At 44.1% G+C, this 25,600-nt stretch overlaps 2 protein-coding genes and 1 pseudogene across 2 annotated transcripts in view; all 3 read right to left on the reverse strand.

Annotated features, from left to right (window-relative positions):
* The window catches only part of LOC146560418 (uncharacterized), a 358,436-nt gene that overhangs the window by 101,985 nt on the left and 230,851 nt on the right, over positions 1 to 25,600 (reverse strand). The gene's annotated exons all lie outside the window — the stretch shown is intronic.
* LOC146560424 (olfactory receptor 4C3D-like) lies at positions 5,579 to 7,737 on the reverse strand. Its single transcript, XM_085245179.1, has 2 exons — positions 7,220 to 7,737; positions 5,579 to 6,029 (listed from the first exon to the last, which is right to left on the reverse strand). Exons 1-2 carry the CDS (start codon positions 7,735 to 7,737, stop codon positions 5,579 to 5,581), a joined length of 969 nt encoding a protein of 322 aa, XP_085101305.1.
* On the reverse strand, positions 16,398 to 17,259 carry LOC146560425 (olfactory receptor 4B13-like; annotated as a pseudogene).

Here is a 25,600-nt window from a genome sequence, read left to right on the forward strand (position 1 = left end):
CTCGGGGCGGACCTCATCAACACCAGGGGCTCTGCCACCAAGGAGTTGTTTAACTGCCTCAGTGACCTCGCCCCCGGAAATTGGCGGGTCATTCCCCTCATCCCCAGACTCTGCTTCCTCCTCGGAAGACGTGTCAGTGGGATTAAGGAGGTCCTCGAAGTATTCCTTCCACCGCCCGACAATTTTCTCAGTCGACGTCAGCAGCGCTCCGCCAGCACTATACACAGTGCAGGTAGAGCACCGCTTTCCCCTCCTGAGACGTCTGACGGTTTGCCAGAATCTCTTCGAGGCAGCCCGAAAGTCTTTTTCCATGGCCTCTCCGAACTCCTCCCACACCCGAGTTTTTGCTTCAGCCACTGCCCGAGCCGCATTCCGCTTGGCCTGTCGATACCTGTCGGCTGCCTCCGGAGTCCCACAGGCTAACCAAGCCCGATAGGACTTTTTTTTAGAATATCAACAAATTAAATCCATAGTAAAAAAGAAATTTAACCTCAGTCAAGTTGAATTACAAACTCCACCAAGTGTGCTACATTTTCTTACTCTTAAATCCCCCAAATTATTGTCTAAAATATACAGAACACTTTCTAAATTAGATGAATCAATATCACTTCCTATTGCAAAGTGGGAAGCAGATTTATCAGGTATGCTTAAAAACCTTTAAATTGATTAAAAATCCCAGTCTGCAATTAATACAATACAAAATACTACATAGAGTGCACTATACAGGTCATCGGATGTTCAAGATGGGCTTTACATCTTCCAACAACTGCTCACACTGTCAAGGCAATACACCAGACAATTACATCCACGCTCTTTGGTTCTGTCCACCAGTGCAGAAGTTTTGGCACGAGATATGTGAAGACTTATCAAAGTGTCTGAAATGTAACATTCCAACTTCCCCTTTAGCGTGTTTGTTGGGCAAATTGGATGATGTCACTACAGAAACTAATACAGTCCACATGGTTTTTACTGCCCTATGCATAGCCAAGAAAACGGTCCTCATGAACTGGAAAAATAAAAATAATCTTAATTCTAACCAATATAGAAACCATCTAACAGATCACATTAGTCTCGAGACAGCCTCTCCCACCACATTAGATCAATCCCTCTGAGCCCCTTTGATCGGCTACATCACCTAGCAGGGGTGGGGAGGCGTGGTTCGGTCCCGCCTTAGCTATTGTGGTTGATGCGGAGGTTGGGACGGGCTTAGGGCATCTGGAGAATCCCTAGGGACGTTATCCCTGGAGGGCTTAATCCGGGGGTTGTGGTCATAACCTGGTTAGTGGCTCTGGTTGCTCTTAGAGGGTGTTCTCCTCTACTCCACGTGCAGCAGGGCTGGGGGAGGGTCTGTGCTGGCGGACGTAGGTTACTGACCTGGTAGCCTGGCTGCCCCTGAGTGGATCCAGCAGGCGTGGGGGTTCGGGGGTGCTTCGCCTCCGTGCTAGGGCTCTGGCTGGGCCTTGGGGGCTTCGGTCCTCATTGGTGTGTCGCCGAGGTTGTGGGCGGGTGGGTGCACGGGGGCTCAGCCCTGGCGCAGGGGGCCTCTGGTGCATCGGCCTAACTGGGGGGCTCTTTAACTGGCAGGGAGGTTGTTCCATCCTTGCAGGAGTCCACTCTGCAGGAGAGGGAGAGACATAGGAGAGGTGGAGAATAAACTTAACCTGGGTGTCTACTGTTGTGTAGTCTGGGAGATGATTGAATGTTGGGTGGGTACAGTTTCCTCTGCGATGGGGTCGGGTAGGCTGCCCCGGGTCCTGTGGGGCTTGGTGGTGCTGCTGCCGTAGGCTTGGGCTCCCTTGCCTTGGTGGGTGCCGAAGGACAGGGGTGCCTACTTTTCCTGCCCATCACCGGCTGCCACCCCAAGGGCCTTGGGGTGCAGGTGTGTCACCAGGGTGCAGGGGAGGCATCCCCCCCCCCCCCCGCCCCCTTCTGGCCACCTGTGCCTCAATTTTATTCCACAACTTAGACATCCACATTACTCACAATCACATAACACATACATATAGGGCCTTGACGGTCTGTGTATTCGTAGCTTGTCCACAGAAGGACTGGTAGCTCCCCTTACGATAAGGGTTCAGATCGCGCGAACAGGTGTGAAATGTGTGTGTTTAGTTTGTTTGTTTGTTTGCTTGTTTTAATCAATTTTAAATCCTGCTTTTTATTTGCTTTTGTTTCTAATGTCTCTGTAAAGCACTTTGAATCACCTTGTTGTTGAATTGTGCTATACAAATAAATTTGCCTTGCCTTGCCTTGCCTATTCAACCCCACCTCTGGCGCTGGTGCCCACCTCTCAATTTTAAATCCATGTAGACATTGAGGGTTCTTGGGAGGGGCCGTGCTAACACCTGCTGCTCTCTGGCAGCAGCACCATCGGGGCGGGGGGGCTTGGAGGAGGTGTTGGCCGTCCGATTGGGATCTGGGATGCGGGGCCTCCCTGCTGCTGCGGAGCCTGGGGCGGTCTGCTTGCCTCCACCCCGGGGGAAAGAGTAACATCTCCTGGGTCTAGCTGCCGTTTCCCCCTCTGGGGGCGAGGGTACCTGGACCCGTTGTATAGAGTATGTTTGGGGAGTGTGATTGTGTGAACATGTCCATTTATGTCTATCCTTACACTGGGTGAGTGCTGAGTATTTGTATATGTGTGCATGAGGGTGGAATGCATGTTTGTGTCTGTGTGTGCCTGTTTGTCTGTGTCTATGTTGGGTCTTAGATTTCTGTGAATTTGCTTTACAGAAAAAATGACAGCATTTTTTCTGTAAAGCAAATTTACCTTGCCTATGGGTATAAATAAAGTTACCTTGACCTTGATCTTGACTCCACCTCTCTGGGAACTCCCAGGCCCTCCGAAGTATGGAGGCCTATCTCCCCTCATCACACTCCCTGCCGGTAACTGATGCCCTCAGGGGTCGGTGTGTTGGTGGTTCTTGGTGTCCGGGGCTGGGTGCTCAGGTATGTACCAGCTCACTCCCGGTGGCTACTTGGCAGGGCCTGGCGCCTGTTGCTCGGTCAGGCCTCTTCCAGTGCGTAGGGGGCCCTCGAGCCTCCGGCCTCTGGGCCTGCGGCTCGGTTCACTCCGGCACAGCTGGCCGCCGGCAGAGCCAGGGGGCACGCCAGTGCAGCCCCCTCTGGCTTCTGCTCTGTGGCTACTGGGTGACCCCTCGTCTGGGGCTCTCCTCAGTTCTTCCCAGGACAGTGGCACGGATGCCACCGAGAGAATAACTTCAAGGCAGTCCAAAAATATTTTTCCAATGCCTCTCTGAAGTCCTCCCAGACCCGAGTCACGTTCTGCTTGGACTGCTGGTATGCATAGGCTGTCTGCAAAGTCCAATATGTTAACCAAACCCAGATCAATGATACGATTATAAGATTGATCATCGATGTGGCCTAGGTTGTTACTCTTGCACAGAAGTCCAGTAACAGAACACTTCTCAGTTTTAGGTCAATCAGACCCTTCCCCCCAAGTTTCACTGTAGTTGCCCACATGAGTGTTGAAGTCTCCCAGAATGACGACCCAGGTGGAGCGCCCTCAAGCAATCCACTGTTAGGGTTGAAAATATTTTATTTTCCTACTAAAGAAAGCTGGTTTCAATCATTTTCATATAAACACTGCAAGTGTGCTCATATGAATTGGCACTCCGTCTTTTGAAGGTCGAAAGCTTTGTTCAGTGTGACTGTCCAGATATATTGTTGAAATGATGTAGAGTGCAGAGGGTTGATTGCAAACACGCTAAATATTTTTAAAATACAGCACTTTAAAGTGACGGGAACATTTCAGTAATGATGTTTTTCACTTCATTGATGGACAGCGTTGGGGAGTAACAGAATACATGTACCGCCGTTACGTATTTAAAATACAAAATATGAGTAACTGTATTCTGTTACAGTTACCGTTTAAAAAGGTGGTATTCAGAATACAGTTACTTTGTTGAAATAAATGGATTACACTGCGGTACTTTCCTGTTTCATTTTGTCACGGGTCAGGACTGTTTGGGTTTTGTTTGACAGCTACGTGCTGTTGTTCCAGGCGGCAGCGTTACGGTTGCCATGGTTACAGGGCGACGCTCTCTCTCTCTCTGCGACTGTGTGTTTCCTGGGTGAGAGAGCGCCTTTTCGTTGTTGTGCTAAGCTAACAGGCAGAATGCTACAAGCATAGCTCTAAAGAATGTAGCATCATGGGCAGTGTAGTCCGTGCTGCAGGGAGAATGGACTGCCATACACGTTATGTGTCTGTGAGCGCGAGGAGGGAGAAAAGGGGAGTGGAAAGGTAGGAGTTGTCATCGAGGAAAAACGGGAGCTGGAAGCATGTAAATATAATAATAACCACTGCAGCCAAGAAGAGTGCCTGACGAGCCCAGTTGTAAGTAAGCTATTAAGACTCGACTGTACACAGTGTTCGTGTTTTCCTCCGAAAACAATAAGTTCCGTTGGAGCAGCCTTTCAACGCCTCTCTGTCTCTCGCAAGAAAAATTGACCCACACAACAAAGTAAAGCTATTTTTCAGCTACGAGCCGACAGGGACCCCGCCGTATTAGTCAGAGGTCCCTTTACTACAGTTCGGAGTCGCGGACCTTCAGTAACAGTAATAAATCACACAGCAATAGTACATTCACGTAGTTGTAAAAAGCATGATAATATATTAAGTAATCCAAAGTATTCAGAATACGTTACTGTCATTGAGTAACGTAACGGAATACGTTACAGAATACATTTTGGGGCATGTATTCTGTATTCTGTAATGGAATACATTTTAAAATACCAGCAGACTGAGAGACAGCTTCTTCCACCAGGCCATCAGACTGCTGAACACGTCATAGACACCTCAGCTTCACTACTGGAACTTCAACATTATGCACTCCACACTGTATATAAATGCCACTTGTTTTGCACATATTCAACTCTGTATATTTTATATATTTTATTATTATTATTATTATTATTTTATTTTATTTTTTTACTATTTAATTTGTAAAAATGTGTATACACACACACACACACACACACACACACACACACGTAGGAAAATATTTAGTATACACATCCAGAAATGCATACACTATTATATATTGTACATATATTTATTAGTTTCAGGTTGGCCATTCTTGTATTTTGCTCGTTTGTGTTGTTGTGTTTGCACATCTCTGTTGCTTGTGGGGCTCGCACACAAGAATTTCACTCGCATGTGCTGTGCCAGTGTGCCTGCACATGTGATGTGACAATAAAAAAAATTTTAAAAAGTGATTTGATTTGATTTGAAAAGTAACCTTCCCAACACTGTTCATGGATCAAGTATTTCTTTATTTTAGGCAATTTATTGTGTAGTCAGCAGAAATTACACAACCATCAAGCAGACATAGTAATTAAAAAATATACATAGTAATACAAAAAATGTAACTCTAACCCAAAATCTCGAAGTCGAGAATAAAATAGTAACATTCAAACATCCTAAGGCATTTAAATGACCCATGGCTGCCTGGAAATAAGGTTTAATTTCTATTTTTTCTTAAGGTTGACTTAAGGTGTAGCCAAAGCCAAGAAACTCCTTAGAAAATGTATGTCTAGGATCATCGTGCAAAACTTTACTTCAATTTAAAGGTCTAAGTGTCAGCAGATTTTTACATAAAATGCGGATCTTAGTCATGTTCAGGCCATAAACTAAAGGATTTAATAGTGGTTGGCTTATTAGCCAATATAATGAGAGAAATATACGTAACAAAATAGGTACACCGCTCATATTGAACCTACTCTGTAATATTTCAAAGCAAGCTCCACATGAAAAGTTTAACACACAGGCAAGATGAGGACTGCAGGTAGTGACAGCTTTCTGCCTCATCTGTTTGGAACCAGAAGAACAAACTCTAAGGATTTTTATGTAAGTGTAAAGCATGAATATCAGAGGACAACATACTGTGCATAAAACAATAATAATTCCATATATATTAAGTGCTTTAGTGTCAGAACAAGCCAGCTTTATGACAGAGTAGTTGTCACAGTACACTTTGTCAATAATGTTCCCACAAAGTGGTAAAGTGGAGCTCAATGAAATCATGAGAGCACATCAAAGTCAAAGTCAAAGTCAAAGTCAACTTTATTTGTCGATTCTGCCACATGTACAGGACATACAGAGAATAGAAATTGCGTTACTCTCAATCCCTAGATAAATAGCAAATGAACATTTAAATATATTTAAATATAAAAGTGATTAAAAAATGCAAGTAAAATAATTAAAAAGTAAAAATTTAAATAAATACAATTTTACATATAACAAGAAAGCTATATAATATACAATATAATGGGTAAGTGACATTGAGTGTAAACCAGGCAGAGTAGTGCAAATAGGCAAATAGTGCAAATGGAGATTTGGTAATGTACGGTAAGAGAAAGTGTAACAACAAAGTCTTATGAGGTAATGGCAGTCCAATGCTCCACAAAGTGACTGGTAACTGGTGCAGGCCAGTGAGTGAGTCAGAGAGTGTGTGTGTTTGTGTGTGTGTGACAGAGTTCAGTGAGACCGTGGAGGAGAGAGGGGAGAGGGGGCAGAATCGGGAGGGAGTTAAGCTTCCTGACAGCCTGATGGATGAAGCTGTCCTTCAGCCTGCTGGTCCTGGCCTGGAGACTCCGCAGTCTCCTCCCCGACGGCAGCAGCTTGAAGAAGCTTTGCATTGGGTGCGTGGGATCAGCCGCTATGCAAAGGGCTTTTTTAGTGAGACGGGTGCTGTAAATGTCCTGGAGGGAGGGGAGAGAGACACCAATGATCCTCTCTGCAGCTCTCACTATGCGTTGGAGGGTTCTATGACAGGACGCATTGCAGGCTCCAAACCACACAGTGATGCAGCTCGACAGGATGCTCTCGATGGTGCCTCTGTAGAAAGTGTGCATGATGGGGGCTGGAGCTCCTGCTCTTCTTAGTTTGCGGAGAAAGAAGAGACGCTGCTGTGATTTCTTGGCCAGTGCTGTGGTGTTGTACGTCCAGGAGAGATCCTCTGTGATGTGCACACCCAAGAACTTGGTGCTGCTCACTCTCTCCACAGACGCTCCGTCAATGGTCAGAGGAGCATGTTGGGTGTGCATTCTCCTGAAGTCCACAACAATCTCCTTCGTCTTCTCCACATTCAGAGAGAGATTGTTGTCAGCACACCACGTGGCCAGGCGTCTCACCTCACTTCTGTAGTCGGTCTCATCCCTGTTGCTAATGAGACCCACCACCGTTGTGTCGTCCGCAAACTTGATGAAGAGGTTGGAGCTGTATGATGGGGTGCAGTCATGGGTCAGCAGAGGGTCAGCACATGCAAGAATAGCATATAACCATGTTATAGCAATTAGTATAGCAATCCTCTTGGGTGTCATGTATGTGTTGTATTGCAATGGAAAACAGATAGCGAGATATCTGTCATAAGACATAACAGCCAGATTAAGATATTCAGCACTCCCATAGCAGTGAATACAATAAATCTGCAAGTAACATAAAGATGCAGAAATGATATTAATATCACAGATGATGTGAAGCAGGAGCAGTGGAAACAGAGATGTGCTACCATACAGTGCATTCACAAACAGGCTGCACAGAAACATGTACATAGGTTCATGTAAGCTTCTGTTCACACAGATAACCACAATCAGCAGAACATTGGTGCAAACTACTGAAACAAAGAAACACATGACAAGCATAAAAAATAAATACTTGAAAATCCCAATATTCAAGAATGCAAGTCTGAAATGTGAGAACTGTGTAGAGTTTGTCATGATTACCACTTCAGTTGATAAAGCTTATTGACAGTGCCCACTGGATGATGTGATTTTAACAGACTGAAACTGTGGTCAGTTTGTCTGTGGTCAGATGAAATTACTCAATGTGAAATCAACATCAGCTTGGTTTTAGACCACTGTGTAAATCCCAGTGTCTACCTGCTGTCCTTACCTGGTCACAGTCAGCCCCTCCTAACTGAGTGAAACTCTGCATTCCCTTTTAACTATTTCAGTTCAGTTCAGCCCACGGCAAGAGACTGACCCTATTACCCAACATCCCACAGGAAGTGTCTCTTGGTAACGTTGGAAGTTTGTTCTATCTACACAAACAACTATAATCATATTTTGCACTTTAATAAAGAATCCACAGACGCAAGAGGGTTTTTTTTATTTGTGGGATGTGTTTGTATGTTTGCTTTTGTATGTGTCCGTATTTTAGATATTTTAGATTATGATTCCATGACCAACAAGGTCAGTAATAAGGAAAAAGCTACACACTATCATGGGTTGCTTTTGTGTAATGGACACAATGTTTTTTTTGCCCAGATTGTCCCAGTTTTCCCAGTTAAACACTTAACATTCTAAAGTTACTGGTTTCCCATTTTCCACATACTTTTTACTGTTAATTTCCTAATGTAATTACGAGTGACAACAGTAGGGTACCAGTATGTGCCTTGAGACGTAGAGAGAGGTATTTGTTGCTGCTTGCCAAAAATGAAGGACATTTTTCAAGATACTCTGCTGAACACAGAGAGCTCTGAATGGTGCAGCACTTGGTATTGCTATCAGAGGAAAGTCATGTGTGACAAAAAGGAGCCAAAGCATACAGTGTTGCGAGTCAAGCAATATTTATTTGCAGTGTTTTCTTTCGCCCTTATCAGAGCAGCTTTCCAGCTACCTCCATTGTTCCACATCACACACTCTGCACAGATTCGGGTGTTTCTTGGCAGCTCGGACTTACTGCCCTCCTCCTTTGGCCCCGGTGGCTTCTGAAGTAGAGAAGGTGGATTAGGTAATGCTCACCGGCCGTGACAACCAGCCTCCCCTGACACCCTGAACCTGCTGGTGCACCACTGCCCTGCAGCTGAGCCACAAACCACACTTTGCCAGTTGGGTGGGAGAGGAAATCAGCCACGACCATTTGTGCCTCCAGCCTATGGACCACTTTGAACTTAAAAGGCTGAAGAGCAAGAACCCACCGTGAGATCCGTGCATTGGGATCTTTCATGCAGTGGAGCCAGTGCAGGGGGGCATTATCCAAACTGAAGGTGAAAGGGTGGCCCAGGAGGTAATAATGGAGGAAGTTGACCACCCACCAGATTGCCAAGCACTCTGTCTCCACGATGCTGTACCTGGACTCCCACTCCAAAGGTTTCCTGCTGATGTACACAACCTTTCTTAACTGCTAGGAAAAAACAGCCCCCAGGCATACGTCAGTCTGCATCAGTCTGCAGGATGAAAGGTAGGGAAAAGTTAGAAATGGTGCAGGGGTTCCCCACAGAAAACCTTCTTCACCTGTGCAAAAGCTGCCTGGCACTGTTCTGTCCAATTGACCAGATCTGGTCCAATCAGGGACATCCTTTTGGATGAGATAAGTTAAGGGGCTGGTCAGCTCCACTAAGTTCAGGACGAACCATGGATAAAAACCAGCAAGCGCCAAGAGCTGTCACACCCCTGTTTTAGTCTTAAGATGGGGGCAGGCTGTGATAGCCATTGTTTTATCCACCTGCAGGCGCACCTGCCCACTTACCATGTGGTACCCCAAATATAGTCCAAAAATAGTGGACTGTGGCCACCCATTGCCCAGGCAGCACATGCAGCCTGTGAACGGAACACCTGGCCTATGAGGCCAGTGTTAACAGACCTCTCTGCATTGAATCATGCTTGTTATTAATCTCTGTCTCTCTTCCACATCATGTCTTTGTTTTCCTTCTCACATCCCAACTGGTCGCAGCAGATAGCCCCGCCCCTCCCTGAGCCTGGTTCTGCCGGAGGTTTCTTCCTTCTTCCTTACAATAAATGACTGTTACTGTGATTTTGCACTGTATAAATACAGTAGAATTGAACTGAAATAGATATAATAATCTTTTTCTTCAGACAGCTTTCAATTTGTTTCCACTCATGTACTGTTGCATGAGATAAACATCAAAACCAAACAGAAACAGTTGCATAACTGATCATGTGCCAGCCACAGGCCTGCACTTCATCTGTCACCACAGATGATCCAATTGGTAGGTAAAGTAGGAGCTAAGTGCATGATATTTAAGCCTAGAGAGAGACCTAGCTGTGGGAACAGACTCTGGATTTGCCTGAACTGGAGCCAATGAATTATCAGACTTCTATTAAGGGCACTTTGGATGATTGTTGAACACTGACTATAAACAAAACACACTGAACTTAACCTCCCAAGACTGCATTTTGAGTCCTGCAGCTCTCCTTAGTTATGACACCTCCTCAGTAAATTAACAATATGTGCTGCTAGGATATGCTCTGCATATGTATTTTTGTATGGTCTTTATATGAAATGCCTTGAAGCACCTGTCTTTGTGATTTAATTCTATATAAACAACATTAAAATTGAAACTTAAAAAATGTTTTTTTATTTTTCACATGCAATGATCGAAACTGAAGAGAAAAGCACAGTGCAGCATTCGATACTGTCGACCATAATATCCTATTAGAGCGATTAGAACATGCTGTAGGTATTACAGGTACTGCACTGCAGTGGTTTGTATCATATCTGGATGATAACAGGCAACAGGCATCCAACAGCCATAGCTCTGCAGGCCACAGCCACAGCCAGGATCCACCATCAGCCAGCAGGCCACAGCCAGGCTCCACCATCAGCCAGCAGGCCACAGCCAGGCTCCACCATCAGCCAGCAGGCCACAGCCAGGCTCCACCATCAGCCAGCAGGCCCAGCCAGGCTCCACCATCAGCCAGCAGGCCACAGCCAGGATCCACCATCAGCCAGCAGGCCCAGCCAGGCTCCACCATCAGCCAGCAGGCCCAGCCAGGCTCCACCATCAGCCAGCAGGCCACAGCCAGGCTCCACCATCAGCCAGCAGGCCCAGCCAGGCTCCACCATCAGCCAGCAGGCCACAGCCAGGATCCACCATCAGCCAGCAGGCCCAGCCAGGCTCCACCATCAGCCAGCAGGCCCAGCCAGGCTCCACCATCAGCCAGCAGGCCACAGCCAGGATCCACCATCAGCCAGCAGGCCCAGCCAGGCTCCACCATCAGCCAGCAGGCCACAGCCAGGATCCACCATCAGCCAGCAGGCCACAGCCAGGCTCCACCATCAGCCAGCAGGCCACAGCCAGGCTCCACCATCAGCCAGCAGGCCACAGCCAGGCTCCACCATCAGCCAGCAGGCCTAGCCAGGCGCCATCATCAGAAATTCCGCTTCCGGGTCCCTCGTGGTGGCCGCCTCGTGCTCTCGCTTCAGTATGCCACCCAAGAAAGGCCCAACACCAGAGGAGGTTGAGGACATTAAAACCTCCCTCGGAGCGCTGTGCGGAGACGTGGCCGCAGTCAGGGCGCAGCAGGAGCTGCTTCTGGGGCTTCTGGAGGAGGTAAAACAGCTACGCCTCCAAAATGCCGAGAAGGACAGACGGATCATGGATCTCGAGCGGCGGGTGGATGAGCTGGAGCAGTACACCCGTACGAACGACGTGGTCATCAGCGGTATTAAAATCAAGCCGCGCTCATACGCGCGCGCGGTGGCCGGGAACGTCGGGGAGCCCAGTGACGAGGAGACCCGCTCGGTGGAGCAACAGGTGGCGTCCTTCCTCCAAAGCAAGGGGATAGAGATGGACCTGGAGCACATAGAAGCATGTCACTCACTGCCCAGGAGGAGTGACAGACCGCCGGCCATCATTATGAGATTTGTCAATCGGAAGAACAAGGTCGCACTGCTGAAACAAGGACGCAAACTGAAAGGCACGGACGTTTTCATTAATGAGCATCTGACACGAAAAAACGCAGACATCGCGAGGAAGGCAAGGCAACTGAAGAAGAACGGTAAAATACAACATACATGGGTAACAAACTGTAAGATTTTCATTAAGCTAAACGGGACACCAGAAGAGGCAAAAGTACTGATAGTGAGGAACATGGAGGATCTGGACAAGTACAACTGACACCAATGTATCAATTACACCAGGAAATGACATGGACACGTTGAAATTAGTTCTTCAACAGAAAGTAATTGATCTAGATTGTGAATATAAGGAGCATAATATAATAGATCCAGAAATAGATTCTGAAAGTAACTTTCTCTCTTCTTTTGTTAAAAATTGTAATTATTTCACTCAGGAACAATATGAAAAAGAAATTAACCTAGACGGGAAGCTCTCATTAATTCACTTTAACAACAGAAGTATGTACTCTAATTTTGATTTCATTAAGGACTATTTGCAACAATTTTCTCGCCCCTTTAGTGTTATAGCCATCACTGAAACTTGGTTCAATGTCGATAAAGGAATAGATTTTTGTTTGAATGGATATGATTTAAAATACATGAATAGATTAAATAAGGCGGGCGGCGGGGTTGCTATATATGTTCATAACTCTATAAAATATAATGTTGTAACAACTATGTCTATGGCTATTGATGGAATTTTGGAATGTTTGACTATTGAGATTATGAATGAAAAAAAGAGAAATGTTATAATAAGTTGTATATATCGGACACCCAGTTCAAGTATTGACACTTTTAATGAATGGATAGAAAAAACGTTTGCTTCGGTGAACCAAAAATTACTATTTATCTGTGGTGATTTTAACATTGATTTGCTAAATCCAACAAGGTTAAAAGCCATTGATGACTTTACTGACACAATGTACAGCTTATCACTATATCCAACAATAACAAAGCCAAGCAGAATAACTTCACATAGCGCCACTATTATTGACAACATTTTTACTAATGTCATGGATTTCCAAATTAATAGTGGTCTGCTTGTCTGTGATATAACTGACCACTTACCAGTTTTTACTTTGTGTGACTGTGATTTAAAAAAAGTAGATACCAAGATCATGATAGCAAAGCGAACAATAAATGAAGAAGCAATTCATGCCTTCAATTTCGATTTAGCACAACAAGATTGGAGTTCGGTGTATGAAGAGTCAGATGTGGACAAGGCTTATGATAATTTTCTAGATATTTTTACTATGTGGTACAATAAACATTGTCCTGTAAACGAACACATGACAAAGAAAAAAAAGATAAAAAGTCCTTGGCTCACAAAAGGAATTATTAATGCTTGCAAAAAGAAAAACAATCTGTATAAACAGTTTATCAAAGTAAAAACAAAAGAAGTGGAACAAAGATATAAAGCATATAGAAATAAATTGACTGATATTATAAGAACGAGCAAACAACTTTATTATAGAAGAAGATTATATGAAAATAAAAACAATATAAAAGGAACTTGGGATGTGTTAAACAACTTAATTAAACAAGGATCTTCTGGAACATCATATCCTGAATATTTTACTGATGCAAATGGTGAAAATCACAACATGAGTAATATTGTCGATGGGTTCAATAAATTCTTCATAAATGTTGGCCCTGAACTAGCAGCGGACATCCCGTGTCATAAAAATGAAAATATCAGTAATATAAAATCAAATCCCTTTTCACTGTTCCTCTCAGCTACAAATGAGCAAGAAGTAATAAATATCACATTAGAATGTAAAAGTAAGTCTTCAATGGATTATCATGACATAAATATGTCTGTAGTTAAACAGGTTATTCTGAATATTGCTAGTCCCTTAACATATATCTGTAATTTATCATTTCAGTCCGGTTGTTTTCCAAAAAAAATGAAAATTGCGAAAGTAATACCACTATATAAAAGTAATGACAAACACAGTTTTACCAATTATAGGCCTATTTCTCTACTGCCTCAATTCTCAAAAATTCTAGAAAAACTTTTTAATTCAAGATTAGAAAAATTCCTTGAAAAACATCAAATAATAAATGTTGGTCAGTATGGTTTCAGAACGCAAAGAACCACTTCAATGGCGATAATTGAGGCAGTAGAAGAAATTACTGATACACTGGATAAAAATAAATATGCAGTTGGTATTTTTGTTGATCTCAAAAAGGCCTTCGACACAATCAATCACTCAATTTTATTGGATAAATTGGAAAGATATGGTATTCGAGGGAAAGCTGGTAACTGGTTAAAAAGTTACCTAACGGGTCGGGAACAATATGTTAGCATAGGGCATTACCATTCAGAGAAACTTGGTATTACATGTGGTGTTCCCCAAGGGTCAGTGTTGGGACCAAAACTTTTCAATGTATACATAAATGATATTTTTGATGTTTCTCAAGTACTTAAACTCATACTGTTCGCAGATGACACCAACATATTTTTCAGTAGCGATGATTATACTGATCTTGTAATGACTGTAAACAGGGAGCTAAAATTAATAAAAAAATGGATGGACATAAATAAATTATCATTAAATATAAATAAAACTAAAGCAATGTTTTTTGGTAATTTAAAATATAATGTAGAATTACCAATTATCATTGAAGGTGTACCAATTGATAATGTGAGTGAAAACAAATTTTTGGGAGTCGTAATTGATAATAAAATTTCATGGAAACCCCACGTCAGACACATAAAAACCTAAATTTCCAGAAGCCTCGCAGTTTTGAACAAAGTGAAACCATACCTTGATAAAGATGCACTTCGTACTCTGTACTGTACTCTGGTTCTTCCATATCTTATATATTGTGTGGAAGTGTGGGGAAATAAAAATACAACTAATCCATGAGTCACAGTACAGAAACGAGCACTGCGTATTATTCACAAGGCTGGTTATCTAGATCATACTCACAAATTCTTTCTTCAGGCAAAGTTACTTAAATTCCAGGATCTGGTTAATTACAATACATCCATAATTTTTTATAAAGCTTTTACTAAACTTTTACCGGCAAATTTACAAACTAGATTTGAAATTCGAGAAAAGGTTTATAATGTGAGAGGCTTTGGAGAATTCAAATTACCCAGAACTCGAACAACCCGTAAAGGCTTTTGTGTGTCTGTATGTGGTGTGAAAATCTGGAACAGTCTGAGTTTACAATTGAAACAATGCAAAAATATTCATAGATTTAAATTCCTCTACAAACAGTTGGTCTGGTCACAGTATACTCAATGATGCTTTTAGTGTGCTCTGTAATGTCTGTCCTCTTACCATTGCTGGTATGGATTCAAAAAAAAAAAAAAAAGAGTGTGCGTGCGTATGTATGTACATATATGTACATGTGTGTGTAGATATATATGTATGTATATGTATGTGTGTTTGTGTGTGTGTGTTCGTTACTTGTAGTTATTACTGCCTGTTACCTGTGGTAATGCAATTTATAATTTATATATTCTGTATTCAGTTATGAAGGCTCTAATTGTTGTTTGCGAGCTGCCGCTTAGATGCTTGTATCTGCCCGGGGCTGTTGATGGGACTGTATGCAATGATGGGCGTAGCTGCGGGAAGTTTGTTTTTTTTGTTGATGAGTGAGTATAGGGGTGGGATTTAATAAGTTTTCTTCGTCCCACTCCTTTTTCAGGCAATTTTTGTTTTTTGTTTTGTGCATTTTATGTTCAATATAGGTATTTGTTGTGCCTGAAAATGAACAAATAAATGAAATGAAATGAATGAAAATGAAAAAACAGTACTGAGGAAAATTATAACTCAAAGCCCTACACTGAACTTATTATTTGGTTAAACACACACACACACACACACACACACACACACACACACGCACACACACACACACGCATACATATTTTTCATATCCAGCATAAATGCTGTGTCTTTTGGGTCTGACAACAAAGTAGCACCCCACACCCCATGGCAGCTGTGACAGGTTCCAGCGACCCTGATAAGGATAACCAGAACAGAGTAGATGGATGTTTTCTCACTTCCATTTTCACTGGTTACTGCAACAAAGTCAATGACTCTTTAATCTGTTGGTTTGCAGAAATTTCAGGCACAAGCAGGCATTTATAAAATGGAAGAAATCACATCTGTATCGGGATAAAGAGAAAAACCTGTTTACTAACTTACATTTATTAAATCTAAAAGGCAAAGAAACTGGCATTGAAACTTCATCTGTGCACCAAATCAGCGGTACCATTAGCCCCAACCTGACTGTCAAAAATGATCTTGTAGCCTTTAGGTTAACTTAACACTTCTAAATATATTAAATAATGAACTAAGTGATGGCACGACTTCTGATTTCAGACATTAAGACCAAAAACAATACCAGTTCAGACAATTCTGTGTTTAGTTTATTATATCATTTCTCATTAGATTTCATTATAATAAGGCACTGCAACAGTCCTTGTAAACCTGTCAGCTTGAGGCTGAATTCAAATCAGAAAAGAGACGGATCAGGAAAACAAAAAGGACAAAATGGATGGATCTTGATTCTGACATGAAGACGTATTTAATCTTCTCCAGAATTAACTGTGGAGAAATTTAACTGCCAAATATTTGCTGAATAAAGCACAAACACATAGTTTTAACTGGATATTATATTTTAAAGTTTGATTTGTGACAAAGTGTAAAAACCTTCATTCTACAAATTACATTTTTACATGAGACTCGGATTTTGGTCAGATTTAGCCCATAGATTACAGGATTGAAGAGTGGTTGGCACGTCAGCCAATATAATGATAAAAAAATACGCAACATATTTGGGAGCTGTCTCATATCAAATCTGTTTTGTATAATTTCAAAAAAAGCACCACATGAAAAATTGAGCAGTGAGGCGAGGTGAGGTGTGCAGGTGCTGATGGCTTTGTGTCGCATCTGTTTGGATCCAGAAAAACAGACTTTAAGGATCCTCATGTAGGTGTAAAAAATTAAAGTTACCAGAAGAACTAAAGTGAACGTGTAGAGTATTCCATAGATGTTATTGGCTGTGGTGTCAGAACAGGCCAGTTTAACAATGGAGTAGTTGTCACAGTACACTTTGTTAATGATGTTCCCACACAGCTGCAGAGGAGCACTCAGAGAAATCAAAACACTTATTGCAAAAAAAGTCAACAACCATGTTAGTGCAATGAGCACGGATACCTTACTAGAACTCATACATGTGTGATATCGCAGAGGACAGCAGATGGCAAGATATCTGTCATAAGAAATAACAGCCAAGTTACTAAACTCAATACTTCCATATGCATAGACACAGAAGATCTGCAAGAAACAAAATGAAGCAGAAACAGTGTGAACATCAGAGAGGATCTGAAGCAGGAGGAATGGAAACAGCCCTGTACTACCATACAGCTCATTCACAAACAGGCTGCACAGAAACATGTACATAGGTTCATGTAAGCTTCTGTTCACACAGATAACCACAATCAGCAGGACATTGGCAGTAATGATTAAAAAATATAAAGACATAACGATCACAAAAAATAAATATTTCAAATGCCCGCTGTCAAAATAGGCACTGAACACCAAGAATGAACTCTGAGATGAGTTTACCGTCATCCTCCTCTCCATTCAAAAAACAAAGGTAATACTGTTTGCAGGATCCATATTATTTATCATCACATCATATAACCACAGGTTTTCAAAACAGTGAAACTCCAACAAAGCAACAGACATGAAACAGTTGGGGAAGAATTTCACTGATGATAATCCATCATGGTAAATGTCCAGCGCTTACCATTCAACAGAGTGCTTAGGCAACGTGGGTTATGACATTGTACTCAGACCCCTGAATCACTCCCCACTGAGCTAAAGTTCTGCTTCTGCTTCTTCACAAACTCTGTTCTGAAAACACGCCCACTGTGGCACACTGACCTCATGACTGAAAGAATGCCCCAAGGGTCAGAAAAAAAATCCTTCATGAAAACACAGGTGGAAAAATTATCAGGTCGCCCAATCTTTTAAGCTATGAGTGCTCAATTCACCTCCTCAGAGACTTCATATGATCACAAGAAATCAATGTGTAAACTACAATTCAATAAATAATTAGATCAAACACATGTGAGACTAGGAAAAGTCAAACAATCAGCTGTACTCATTTATGAAGGAACAAAAATGAATTCACACAAGTCACTGAAGGTGTTTACATCACGACATTTGAATATTTATTGTATAGACTTTATTCGAAATGGCGCCATGAAAGGGAGCCGGAGATCGACAGACGGATTGGGGCTGCAGCTGCAGTAATGTGGATGCTGCACCGGTCCATCGTGGTGAAGAGGGAGCTGAGTGTAAAAGCGAAGCTCTCAATTTACCGGTCGATCTACGTCCCTACCCTCACCTATGGCCACGAGCTGTGGGTAGTGACCGAAAGAACGAGATTGCGGATACAAGCGGCAGAAATGAGCTTCCTCCGAAGGGTGGCTGGCCTCTCCCTTAGAGATAGGGTGAGAAGTTCGGCCATCCGGGAGGGGCTCAGAGTAGAGCCGCTGCTGCTCCACATCGAAAGGAGCCAGCTGAGGTGGTTGGGGCATCTGACAAGGATGGCCCCTGGGCGCCTCCTGGGTGAGGTGTTCCAGGCATGTCCCACCGGGAGGAGGCCCCGGGGCAGACCCAGGACACGCTGGAGAGATTATATCTCTCGGCTGGCCTGGGAACGCCTTGGTGTTCCCCCGGATAAGCTGGAGGAGGTGGCTGGGGAGAGGGAGGTCTGGGCCTCTTTGCTTAGGCTGCTGTCCCCGCGACCCGGCCTCGGATAAAGCGGATGAAGATGGATGGCGCCGTGAAAGAAAACTTGCCTTTACATTTGGTCTCAACACGCCATTTAACTAGTCACCTGACCTCTCCGCTGATTCTGTTTCACTATAACTTCAGTGTTTTGAATGAAGTTGTGCAAAACACTCAGAAGACATTAGAGCATCTCAAAGGAATCATTTTTACCATTTGTGATATCAGGATCATCTTCAAGCATTGGATGGTGGTGGAAAAGCTAGGAGGCAGGTGCACAGAACTGAGCTTGTCCCTGCTACCTGGCACTGACGAGTGGGTGGAGCTAAAAAGTACGCAGTAGCTTTTTCAATTGGAGCTTTCATTTGCTTCTGCATGAAGAAGACTTTGGATTAACATTTGGTTAAGTAGGTTAAGAAGCAGTTGAAACCGAGCTACTCTGGAGACCTTACGTAAGCGTGGGTACAGTGTGGCTTCTGGGTCCTGTGTTGGCATCCGTTGGCTTTTCGGCTAACTGGCCCGGCCAGTGGGCCTGTTTCCGAGCAATGTGAGTGGAGCTGTGAGCTTTGCTGGTGGTTGATCTTGCTGAACTTCGTGGAGGTGGTGAGCAGCTGGAGTTACTTCATAAATGGATTTAGCAGAAAGGAGATGACTAGATGGATCAACGAAGCAGACTGGATTGTTGTGCGGCGAGAAAACTGCTCGAAAGTTTCCCTCGATGGTCTGCAGCATTCAGCACTCCCTGAAGCACCGCAATGACATTCATTGTGTTCGATATTCTTGGACTGCCTGAAAGGGATGCGATGAAGCAGAGCTGAGCAAAGCAAATGGAAGGGTGGATGACTGGATATGTAAAGCGCTTTGGGGTCCTTAGGGACTAGAAAAGCGCTATATAAATACAGGCCATTTACCATTTACCAAATAATGTTACTCTTGTGAGATAAGCTGTGTTAAAAACCTTCTCAAAAGGTGTACGTGGGAGAACGAACAGCTTCCTAGGGGGATCATATAGATAAGAACCGGAAGGCACTTGTTTGGAGGCATGGTCTCACTCCTGAAATTCAGATATTTTATCTCCAATTCTGGTTCTCTGGATTCTGATTTATATTCATTATATTATTCCTGCCTCTCTTGTGTTCCCGATTTGTAATTAACTTGATTGTGACTACCTTCATTATTCCTGGAATTCTTAGTCTTCTCTGTTTCTTTTGGATTGTGGGCTTTGCTTGCCTCTGTCTTTAGATTTATTTTTAGGACCTAAACAACCTTAACAAAGGCTCACCTTTAATCACGAACTTGATTAATGAAAACATTCTTTTTTTTTTTTTTTTGCCTGTCCCGTTTGGCTCTTTTGCCATCAGAATTGTTGTCTAAAGGCAAAGAAAGATGCCCAACGGATTTACTTTACCAAACTGACCATCCCAGCCTTGCCGTAATGGTCCATTTGATTCACCTTTTATTGTTTATTTTATTTTCACTTAATGAATACGGGACAGACTTGACTGGAGGAAAGAGAAACAGCTGAGAAGAGGGACGGGGGAGAAGGGCAAAAACCAAAAACCAACAGAATGAGCAGAAAAAGAAAAAAAAAGAAAAAAATGCATATATCAATCACCTGGATCACCTGCTGAGAAAGAAAAAAGAAAACAAGCAGAAGAGAACAAGAGTAATAGAATAACCAGCATCACAATGATATATGGGAATATGACAGTAAATACTAAATGTTAAACATTATTGTGCAGCACATAAGATCAACAGAACACAGTGTGCTTTGAGGTAGGAGCCAAAAAGGGTGTAGTTTGTGGGTGTGATCACCCGTGTGTACACCTGTGAGCATGGACGCGCTTGTTTTTAAAAGGTTCCTTCATGTGATGATCTGCTAGAGGGTGTGGGGGGGCCACAGCCCCGTCCTCCAGGGTATGAAGCAGGTATGGAGGAGATCAAAACTCCAGACATCCAGAGGCCCCCAGAACACAAGAGACCAAGGAAGACCAACAGAGGGGCAGCCGCGCCACTGTCCCAGAAAGAGCTGAGGAGAGTCCCAGATGAGGGCTCACTCAGCAGCCGCGGAGCAGAAGCCAGGGGGAGTTGCAGTGACGCGCCCGTGAGCTCCGCCAGCAGCCAGCCGTGCCTGAGTGACCGAAGTTACCGTGTCTGAGTTACCCGCCAGGGAAAGGGGGCCCAGGCCCATCCAGACCGGGGCCCAGTGCAGCAGCGCCTCCCGGCCCCACAGAGCCCGGGACAGTCCACCCGACCCCACCACAGAGAAAACTGCACCCACCCCACCATCCACTCATCTTCCAGACTACATAAGACAATAAACACCCAGGCTGAGATCTTCCTCCACCTCTCCTGTATCTCCCCCTCCTGCAGAGGGAGCCCCTGAGGAGAGGAAAGCTCCTGCAAGATGTGACAATCTTCCCCACCAGTTGAAGAGCCCCCCAGGTGGCTCGATGCACCGGCGGCATCCTGCTCCAGGGCTGGGCCCCCATGCACCCACCCGCCCACAACCCCAGCAACACACAAACCAGGACCCAAGGCCCCGAGGCCCGGCCAGGGCCCCAGCCCAGAGACGGAGCGCCCCCAGAACCTCACGCCCATCCCGGACCCACCCAGGGGCAGCCAGGCTACAAGGTCAGTAACCCACGTCCGTCAGCACAGACCCTCCCCTAGCCCCGCTGCACGCAGCCGCGAGGAAACAGTTACCTGAGAGCCAACAGAGCCCCCAACCGGACATGACCGCTACCCCGGGTTGAGCCCCGCAAGGAAGATGCCTCCGGGGAACCCCCCGACGCCCTAAGCCTGTCCCTACCCCCAAACCAATCACAACAGTGAAGGCGGGACCAAACTATGACCCCCCCCCCCCCCCCACCCCACCCCCACTAGGTGATGGAGCTGATCAAAGGAGCCCAGAGCAATTGATCTGATGTGGTGGCAGAGGCTGTATCAAGACTAATGTAATCTAATAGATAATTTCTATATTGGTTAGAATTAAGATTGTTTTTATTTTTCCAGTTCATGAGGACTGTTTTCTTGGCTATGCATAGGGCAGTGAAAACCATATGGGCTATATTCTTTTCTGAAGTGACATTATCTAAGCTGCCCAACAAACACACTAAGGGGGAAGTTGGAATGTTACATTTCAGACACTTTGATAAGTCTTCACATATCTCGCGCCAAAACTTCTGAACTGGTGGACAGAACCAAAGAGCGTGGATATAATTGTCTGGTGAATTGGTTTGGCAGTGTGAGCAGTTGTTGGTAGACGTAAAGCCCATCTTGAACATCCGATGACCTGTATAGTGTACTCTATGTAATATTTTGTATTGAATTAATTGAAGACTGGGATTTCTAATTAGATGAAAGGTTTTTAAGCAAATCTGAGACCAGAAGTTTAGGTCTAAGTTAACTGATAAATCCGCTTCCCATTTTGCAATAGGAAGTGATATTGATTCATCTGTTTTAGAAAGCATTCTGTATATTTTGGATAGTAATTTGGGGGGTTTAAGAGTAAGAAATTGAACCACACTTGGTGGTGTTTGTAGTTCAACTTGACCCGGTTTAAATTTCTTTTTTACTGTGGATTTAATTTGTTGATATTCTAAAAATCTTTTCTTGTTGATCCCATATTGTGTAACTAGTCCGTCAAATGAAATAAATTCTGTTCCTTCTAGTATATGTTCTAAATATTTGATTCCTTTATCACTCCAATCTGAAAAGTTTATCATATTATTGTTTTGTAATATGTCAGGGTTGTTCCAGATAGGTGTACGTTTGCATGGGATTAATGAAGACGCCGTCAATTTTAGAAACTCCCACCATGCTGTCAGAGAAGAGCTGATGTTGATGCTTTTAAAGCATTCATGTCGTTGGATGTTTGAGCTGATAAATGGTAGGTCTGAGATCTCTAGATTATTGCAGAGTGCTTGTTCTACATCTAGCCAAGGTTCATCTAAGAGGGTATGTTTTAGCCATCCTGAGATAAACTGAAGCCTGTTGGCTAAGAAGTAGTGCTGAAAGTTAGGCAGTTCTAGTCCTCCTTTATCCTTGGTCTTTTGTAGTGTTTTTAAGCTTATACGTGGGGGTTTATTTTTCCAAAGGAATTTGGACATACATGAATCTAGAGATCTGAACCAATCTTGTGGCGGTTTAGTTGGGATCATTGAGAATAAATAATTTATTTTTGGTAAGACCATCATTTTTATAGCGGCAACCCTTCCCATGAGTGATATGGGTAGACATTTCCATCTAGCCAGATCATCTTCTACCTTCTTTAAAAGTGGGATATGGTTTAATTTAGTTATATCTGCAAGCTTGGGATAAACATTAATACCTAAATATTTTATATTTCCCGATTGCAGTGGTGTAGAAGAGGAATTATGGAAGGAGCAATTAATCGGTAGAACTGTAGATTTTGACCAGTTAATTGAGTAATCTGATATTCTTGCAAAAGAGTTTATCAATTCAATCACCCCAGAGATATTGGTTTGTGAATTTTGGAGAAAGAGTAACACATCATCCGCATAAAGGCTGATTTTATGTTCCACGTTCTTGCATTTTATGCCCTTAATTACTGAATTCTGTCTAATTGCTGCTGCTAGTGGTTCAATAAAAATTGCAAACAGTGAAGGGGAGAGTGGGCATCCCTGCCTGGTGCCCCTCAAGAGACAGAAGCTGGAAGATGTCTGGTCATTTGTTCTAACACAAGCTGTTGGGGGATTATACACTGAACAAAAATATAAACGCAACACTTTTGTTTTTGCTCCCATTCCCCATGGGATGGACGTAGAGACCTAAAATTCATTCCAGATACACAATATAACCATCCCTCCCAAACAGTGGTCACAAATCAGTCCAAATGTGTGGTAGTGGGCACATCTGCTATATTGAGATAATCCATCCCACCTCACAGGTGTGCCACATCAGGATGCTGATCTGACATCATGAGTAGTGCACAGGTGTACCTCAGACTGCCCACAACAAAAGGCCACCCTGGAATGTGCAGTTTTGTCTCACAGCAAAATGCCACAGATGCCACAAGCAATGAGGGAGCGTGCAATTGGCATGCTGACAGCAGGAATGTCAACCAGATCTGTCGCCCGTGCATTGAATGTTCATTTCTCAACCATAAGCCGTCTCCACAGGCGTTTCAGAGAATATGGCAGCACATCCAACCGGCCTCACAACCGCAGACCTCGTGTAACCACACCAGCCCAGGACCTCCACATCCAGCAGGTTCACCTCCAAGATCGTCTGAGACCAGCCACCCAGACAGCTGCTGGAACAATTGGTTTGCACAACCAAACAATTTCTGCACAAACTGTCAGAAACCGTCTGAGGGACGCTCAACTGCATGCCCGTCGTCCTCATCGGGGTCTTGACCTGACTCCAGCTCGTCGCCGTAACAGACTTGTGTGGGCAAATGCTCACATTCGATGGCGTCTGGCACGTTGGAGAGGTGTGCGCTTCACGGATGAATCATGGTTCACATTGTTCAGGGCAGATGGCAGCTGAGAATGTCCCAGTTCTTGCATGGCCAGCATACTCACCGGACATGTCACCCATTGAGCATGTTCGGGATGTGCTTGACCGGCGTATACGACAGCGTGTACCAGTTCCCACGAATATCCAACAACCTCGCACAGCCATTGAAGTGGAGTGGACCAACATTCCACAGGCCACAATTGACAATCTGATAGACTCCATGCGACGATGTGTTGCACTGCATGAGGCAAATGGTGGTCACACCAGATACTGACCGGTTCTGGGTCCCCAGACCCCCAATAGCGCAAAAAACTGAGACCTTTTTATTCGGAATAACTTGTATTTTATGTTCCTAACCGAACCTTGGCAGCAGAATATGGAACGTGTTCATTTTAGTGAACTGTGCCCAGCAGACTGTAATTGTCTAACCACACTGCACCTTTCAGTACGTGGAGGTGGGCTGGAAGTTATTGCTAGAAACTCCTTTTTCTGTTGTCTGGTGAAAACCCCCTTCCTTTAACTCTTTTGAAATTCAGATGATGGAGCTCAATAGGACTTATCCCTTCTATGTGATCTTAATCTATAGGCCACCGGGACTAGCCAGGAGTTTCTTAGTGGAGTTTGTGGACTTTCTATCCTCAACCATCAAGCTGGAAAGAATCCTTCTGCTGGGGGATTTTAATTTCCATGTTGCTGACAGTTCATGTCACGCTGCTTCTCATTTTCTTACTCTCTTAGACTAGACTTTGCCCAACACACAGCGGAGGCCATAATTTATCTGAAACCGATGATATAGATATATGTGGCCTCCTTCAACTCGCAATGTCAAAAAATTCTAGATAAAGTGGCTCCTCTTAAATCAGAAAAGGCAGTAGTGCTTAATCCCTGCCCTGGTTCACAGAAGCTATCCGCAGCTTTAGGCAAATGTGCTGCAAAGCTGATCGCCTGTGGAAAACCACAAAACTTGAGGTTCAGAAGCTCCACTTTCTGGGCACCCACATCTCAGCTGATCTCACCTGGACCCACAACAGCATCGCCCTGGAAAAGAAGACCCAGCGGCAGCTGTACCTCCTCTGTGTCCTGAGGACGAATACCCTGGACCAGAAGCTGCTGCTGGCCTTCTACTGCTCCTCAGTGGAGAGCGTGCTCTCCTCAGGGGCCACGACTGAGAGCAGGAAGGCTGCACAGAGGGTCATTAACACTGCCAAAAACATCATTGGCTGCCCTCTGACACCCCTGGAGGTCATCACCTGATCCTCCTGTCTCAGGAAAACTAGGTCCATGTTTGCTATTTATTGCTGATGTTTGTAGTATTTATCTATATTTTTTCACTCCTGCACAGTTTGTCATGAACCGAAGTTCCGAGCGCAGGCAGGACCCAGTAGCAGAACACACACACTAGGGTAGGAGCGAATAAAGAAAGTAATTTTTATTGCAACTAAAGGTGTCCCGTGAGGGTAGCCAGAAAAACAACGTATGAAACCAGAAGAAACCGAGGGACCGCACAGGGAACGCCGAGAGCGGGGCTGTGAGAGGCTGTAAAACAAAAAGAGAGACAGATTACTGGGGTGCGGAAAAAAGGCAGCATACGAGGGAAGGTGGAGTGTGCGTCTCACGGTGATAGCCGGGCCGAGTGAACCAGAGGGGGGTGGAGCTCCAAAAGGGGTCGAGACGGCGAAGCTGAATGTGA

The sequence above is a fragment of the Mchenga conophoros genome, linkage group LG14 (genome assembly GCF_057382185.1).
Source record: "Mchenga conophoros isolate Kocher_MC1m ecotype Shallow Benthic linkage group LG14, M_conophoros_male_GT1.1, whole genome shotgun sequence".
NCBI lineage: Eukaryota > Metazoa > Chordata > Actinopteri > Cichliformes > Cichlidae > Mchenga > Mchenga conophoros.

Excerpts from the sequence above, each read along its gene's own strand:
- LOC146560424 (XM_085245179.1), bottom strand. The coding sequence starts at position 7,737 with ATGACAAACTCTACACAGTTCTCACATTTCAGACTTGCATTCTTGAAT. Across the intron at positions 6,030-7,219 it reads AGCTCCAACCTCTTCATCAA|CTCCACTTTACCACTTTGTG; the intron begins GTTTGCGGACGA and ends GATTTCATTGAG.